Genomic DNA, 6536 nt, shown 5'->3' on the forward strand with positions numbered 1-6536 from the left:
AAAAAAAAAAAAAAAAAGAAATCACAGTTGTTCTAAATGGATATTGACTTACATTGGTAAACAGAGAACAGGACCCCTTCAAGTTACTCTCAGAGTGTAAAATCAAAGGCTGTACTCCTCAGTGATGAAGTACTTAATCATTACACCCAGGCCCTCCATCTTGCTAGGAATTTCCTGGAGTGACCTTGGACAAGTCACATCACCCCTAAGTCATTGGTGCCATATGGGCTATACTCTGCTTGTTGGATTTTTTTAAATCGCACCCAGTCATCCACAAGATGAGAAAATTATCAGATACTGTATTTTTCAAGTACATTAATTAAAACTTATCTGGTATGTAAGGCACACCCTTTGGTTCTATATCTGTGATCATTCTAGTACTTTGGGGGGTATATTGAGTGCTTTCCATGTACCCCAAGATACCATGTCTTACATTTTCTCTTCTTTTCCATAGAGCAAATCGGCCAAGAGATGTTGGAAAACCTGAGTCATGACAGAGAAAAGATACAACGGGCACGTGACCGAGTGAGTATAAGTAATTCCTCTATTTACACGCTCATAAATGAGAAGGCACGGATAAGAAGCTGTTGGAACAGACACGAGACAGTGATAGCATAGCCATGAGGATGTGTGTGTAAGGACAGTCGGGTAGGTGGCCATGTGCAAGAAGAGAAAGCAAGGGCTTGAGATGAAGGGAAAAGCAGCCAGTTCTCTCCTCATCTCAGAATGCACCCAAGTAAATAATTAAATAACTCCGTGACTATGGAAAGGAAGCCACTGAGGGAGAGTTTGGAGTGTATCAATCTTTCAAAGAACAGAGATTTTGTTCTGAAACTGGCCCTCACCTTCCTCGGCTTCATTCTGTTTCCATTTCTATTTTTAAGACTGTGCATACTCATATTAAAGATTAATTACCACAGGTATGCTGAGCCCTACCTGTGTGTGAGGTGCTCTTTTTTAAATCTGGCTCAAGCATCCAATGTCAAGCTCCTGGAAGCCCTCCTATAGCTCTTTAGTCTCGGGAGCTGAGAGTCTGTGTCTGTGTGTGGGGGGGGGGGGGGAGGTCACTTCTTGGCTTTCTCCTGTGGAGCTGTGACCCTTCAGCAGATGCCTGAGAATCATCTGACTCCATTCTCCTCTGCTTCCACCATGCTGTCCCCACCCGCGTAGCTCCGGGAAGCAGATGCAAACCTGGGGAAGAGCTCCCGGATTCTGACGGGGATGTTGCGAAGGTAAGAGCCAGGTAGGGAGTGATCTTCTGTTTTTCTCTTCTTAGCTGTGTTTCCTTCCCACTGGGACTGAGCATTTTAAGGCTGCGGGGGAGGGGGGGGGAAACCTGCCTCCCCCTCCTAGGCTGGGTCAACACCCTTTCCAAATAGAAGAGCACTGATGTTAACCCTTTTTTGTCAGAGACATAATAATGGGTTACTCAGCTTAGAGACAAGCTTGAGCTGAGGGGTCTGCCTCAAGCTATGGAAAAAATTAGGGCTATAGCCTGAGGAAGGCCCATGGCCAGAGCATGCCGACTTTCCTCTAGCCTCTGACGGCGGAAGTGCAGGCCTGCCGTCATCCCGAGAACACTAGGTTCCGGTTCTGCTCTTTGTTTCCTTGCTGGGAAGGCCGCTTGGGAAACAGTGTGACTCCGGTCAGTACTTAACGTTGATAAGAATGTCACAGGTATCAGAGTAAGCTGAATCCATTTGGCCCACAACAAATATTTTAAGCACTGCATGTGTAACTAAGCTTTGGTTGATGGAAAATATTAGGATAAATTAAAATGGTAAATGGATGGAGATAGGTCATAGTCTAAGTCTGTTCTACACTTACTTTACACTAGTGCTCTAAAGAGAAGAGATGATTTACCATGGTCATGCGAGCCTGGAGCTCTGAGTGGCTAGGTGGACGAGGAGTGTTGAGAGCGAGCAGAGGAAAAGCGAACTCTTCTCTTCAGACAGCTGTCTAACACAACTGAAGCTCTCTCTGCTTGTTGTACATCCATGCATCCATGTACAGCAACATGCTAAAGCTGTTTGCAGTGCTAAAGGTTCACTGTGTAAGACCCAAGTAAGTGTATAATTGTTACTTGTTGGGGCTGATGTGATTTCTCCATGACCCCATCAGTGGAGAACCTGCAGTTCCCAGTGTGTTACCAACCGAGCTGCTTCCCACTCTTTCCCTTCGCTGGAGGCACCATCCCAACTCAAACAAAAACCTGCAGGGCCCTGCTTTAAGAGCAGTGCATAAATGACCTAAGAAAGACTCAGTCCAAAGAGAAGAGCACTAGCAACTGAAGGAATGCATCAGTGCCTAAAGACAATAGAAAGGAAGAGAGCTGTGCCTCCTGCTTCCCTGGGAGGCCCCTGCGATATGAGCTGTAACGAGCCTTCTGCATATGTCTCCATTTTGTCAAATCTCATTAAAGAGTCCTCCTGCTTTCTGTCGATTGAGCTGTCCAGAAATCATTCATCATTTTTAGTGTAAAAAAAAATCATGTGGTTATTTAAATAATATCATATTAATGTTAAAGTTCAGCTGTCACTTCATGGTATGGCTTAATCAGATGTAGCATTTAGGAAAAATAGTTTATTCTGGCTCTTCGTGGCTTTCAGGTTGGCAGATTCAAATAAGGATTTATGGCTTTCTAAACCCATGTGCTTCTGCCCACGTTTCTGCTTGATGTACCTCACCCTTGGTACAGGACAGTGCAGACAGTTGTCTCAACAGATAGAGCATCCTTTCATATGGTGTTTGAATAAATTTGCAAGTCATTTAGAGCTGGTGGGAGCACCAACAATCTCTACCCATTGGGCTTTCTGGAGGGAAATCATACCCCCAAGGTGGCTTCCTGAGGGCTGCCAGCTACCTGGGCTTCCCTTTGGAAGCAAATGCAGCTCTCCACTTTGTCACTTCGTTTTGGAATGTGTCCTTTCTCAACCTCTCAGTCGTGACCCCTTTGAGGGTCACATATCAGATATCCTACATATCAGATATTTATACTACAATTCATAACAGTAGCAAAATCTCAGATATGAAGCATAAATGCACATAATTTAATGGTTGGGGGATCACCACAACAAGAGGAACTGCATTAAAGGGTCATAGCATTAGGACCATTGAGAACTACTAAAGGTCTAAAGGAAGAGCAGAAATAAAACTCCTGAGACAGACAGCACCATATGGTGCCTGGACCAGGGATACCCGCAGGTCCTTTGGTGTTGCATGTAGAACAGTGTGTTTCGCTAGGCACAGCTGGCATGTGGATATCCGCCAAGACGCCATGAGAAGCACCTCGAATCATGCTATAACTCAGGCATTAGGAAAGTGCAGAGTGGTGACTTTGAGCTTTGTTTCTACTTACTATCCCAGATGTTAAACAGTTGACTTTCTGCTGGAGAATATGCAAACATTTTACCAGCTACGTCATTATTTGGAACTTATTTCCCAAAAGTAAGTCTCTCAGGATATGGGCCCAGTAGTCATTTGCAGACCAGTCTTTCTACCTTAGACCCTTGCTGACATCTGTCCTCCCTCCCAACCCCCTGGTTCACATGGCAGTCGCTGCCCAGCACTGAGGGAGGGAATTGCAGAGCTCACACTGGACATTCCTTGTCCACACTAACACTGCGCATGATAGCAACAGGTGCTTCTGACTGAGGGGGGAGGCTGGTATTGAACCCTGGGCTCACAGTTTATCTTCACAGATGTGTGAAGGAAGAGAATGTCTTTGATCGTGCACTTACCTATGCATGAATAAACCCATTGATTTTTATATGGTAAATTCTGTGAAACAAATACAAATACAAACCAGAGAATTCTAATAAAGAAAAGTTCCTGGTTGCTTCGATTTTTGTTTTTAAATTTGTACAATGGACAGAGATGACAGGGCATTATCCCTAATCGGTGCCAGGTTGCTTAGCAATGGCTAATCAATCAATCTTGAAGACAGGAGGACCCATGTTCATCTTTACCAAAGTCTGTACCTGTGTCTACTTAGTCATCTATGAGAGCAACCAAACAGTAAGCGGCAGCGTTTATAGGACCCGGAGCCTCTAACCCACCCCGACCCATGCCTCCTGGTCTTCTGTTAGCGTCCCCACCCCCACCCGTGCCCCCTGGTCTTCTGTTAGCGCCCTCACCCCCACCCGTGCCCCCTGGTCTTCTGTTAGCATGTTCACCCCCACCCGTGCCTCCTGGTCTTCTGTTAGCGCCCTCACTCCCTCGTGTGCCTCTCTTTTCTTTCCCCTTTCCCCTGCTTACTCATGTCTTCAGGAAATATTTACTGTCTGTGTGCACAGCCCAGGGATTAGGAAATACAAACACATCTTTCGTTGCTTTTATGGTGCTTCAGTGTACAGAGAATATGTACACTAAAATAAACCATAGAAATTACCTCATTCCCAGCCCTCCACCTCTGAGTCTTCCTCGCAGATTCCTAAGAGGACTCCAGAAGCACCAACAGCCAGAAAAAGACAAATTAGGGAAATAGAATACGGTGTGTTTAATCATAAACTAAAAATGCTTTACAAAAAATGTTATACAGAAAGTATTGACATGTCTAGTTTAGTGAAATAGCAACTGATCCAGTCAAACAGAAATTCTCTTTCATATAGCTACACTGTCTTGTCAAAGGAAGAAAACAAGGGAGAAAACTGGTCCATTCAGAATTATAATAGTAAAACATGACATCAGAATGAAGCCATAGCAGATTCCTGGAAAGTAATTTTTCTTTTCTCTTGACATAGATGGAAAGCTACCTCGGGACAGACTGTTCATTTCCTGGCCCTCTAGACAGACTTTAAATAAAGTGGGATTCAGATAATAATGAAAATAGCCACAAAACAAATAGCCATTCATGTGATAACTGTGGCCGAGGAATGGATTTCTCATTGAGTCTCACGAAATTCTGTCATTGTAATTGGTTGTTCTCAGGTGGGTATCACTGGGGGCCCAAGTGTTTCTTCCTGTGTGTATATGCCCATGTGTGTGCTAGCAAGCATGTGTGTTTTATGCATCTTACTAGAAATCCTTTCTTTTCTTTTTTAACTTGGATTCTTTTTGCTGTTATTGTTGTTTTTCAGGACAGGGTTTCTCTGTGTAGCCCTGGCTGTCCTAGTACTCACTCTGTAGACCAAGCTGTTCTTGAACTGAAAGATCTGTCTCCTTCTGCCTTCTGAGCGCAGGAATTAAAGGTGTGTGTCACCACCACCTGTAATTGGGATTCTTATCATATCAAATAGTGGTGAGAATCAATAATAATAAAATTTGAAATTTTCAAGACTTTTATTTAAAAAGAAAGGAAGTTATGATTCTGTGTCTTTTACCTCTGAAGAAGTAGATAGTAATTCATAACTTGTCATTACTAGCATCTTTTCTAGAAATACCTGTATTCCTGTAGAATGTAGCAAAAGTGTAGTCTGGGAGCTCCTTTAGCATGAAGCTGGAAGACATGTTACAGTAAGTGCCGGCTGCATCATCTGTGCTGGTGTCTGGGTTACAGCAGGAAATAGCTTCCCCTTGATGAGCTCAGCATCATATAATTTGACAATGGCTTCCATACATACAGTCAGAGTGCTCCCGCTAACAGGGAGCTCTGTCTCCCAGCGGCTTATAGGACTCATTTCACAGGGCCTTCTGCAGCTGACCTGTGAAAGACCAAAGGACCATTGCAAATGCAGGGGCCCTGCAGCACTGTTTGTAATATGTCGCTGAGTGTGCCTGTTAGTTACGTGACCCTGGGAAACAACAGCACCTATCCTTACAATCACACTCTACATCTACACATGGTCTGCTTGTGTGGGTAAAGTGACAGACAAAACACAAACGTGCAGTCGCACGATTCGTAAGGGTAGGTGTAAGATCAGCCTACTGCAGACACTTGGTTTTCAGAACAAACAGACTTATTTTACATAGGCCATGGCTAGATGTTTATGCTGCTGTAGATGGCGACTCTTCCTTGACTTTGGTCCACAGCAAACACTGCGCTGTGTTCTTGGTGATCTGATAGCACCTGAGACTCAGCAGGGCTTTCAGGACAGTAAGGAAGGTGCCGTGGGAATGTGCTCCTGGGTCTCGCACACAGGAGGAGCTGTTTCTCCTGAGTGGATCCCTCTCTTCTCTCTCACTGTCACCCTTCCATTCCCTCAGTAGTGACAGGTGTACACTGACTTGGACAGCATCTCAAGTGTCTCAACCTGGAGTTTCTCCAGCCCCTAAACAACTGTTCCTCCTCCAAATAAAAGCTCTGCACTTCTGCTCATCCTCAGGCTTCCGAGGCAGGACCTGGGCTGGGTACATGCAGCCACGAGAAAGGGAAGCTTCTGTCTTGGCCGTTTGTGTGACTCAATATCCTGCTCATGAGTTGGATTGCTGCCTCTGTCTGTGGCCTCTTCAAGGCCAAAATGGTAGTGTTGCCACCAAGTTAAAGAATAACTTTGTTTCCCTATTCAGATTCTTATAATAACCTCCTGTGTACTGGGCCAGGCCTAGGATTCATGAGGTTAAAGGGTCATTTCAGACCAACCTCGGGGGGGGGGGGG

General features: G+C 44.8%; 1 protein-coding gene across 6 annotated transcripts in view; it reads left to right on the forward strand.

The window, feature by feature from the left end:
• Positions 1–6536, forward strand: part of Vti1a (vesicle transport through interaction with t-SNAREs 1A) — a 306907-nt gene that overhangs the window by 181749 nt on the left and 118622 nt on the right. For 4 of the 6 annotated variants that reach the window (XM_021195929.1, XM_021195937.1, XM_021195946.2 and 1 more), the window contains 2 exons: positions 455–525; positions 1171–1232. In XM_021195929.1, coding sequence (XP_021051588.1) covers positions 455–525; positions 1171–1232 — 133 coding nt within the window. Of the gene's footprint in view, positions 1–454; positions 526–1170; positions 1244–6536 lie in introns of all 6 variants that reach the window. The other 2 variants (XM_029537740.1, XM_021195954.1) reach the window with 1 other exon arrangement.

The sequence above is a fragment of the Mus pahari genome, chromosome 1 (genome assembly GCF_900095145.1).
Source record: "Mus pahari chromosome 1, PAHARI_EIJ_v1.1, whole genome shotgun sequence".
NCBI classification, from domain to species: domain Eukaryota; kingdom Metazoa; phylum Chordata; class Mammalia; order Rodentia; family Muridae; genus Mus; species Mus pahari.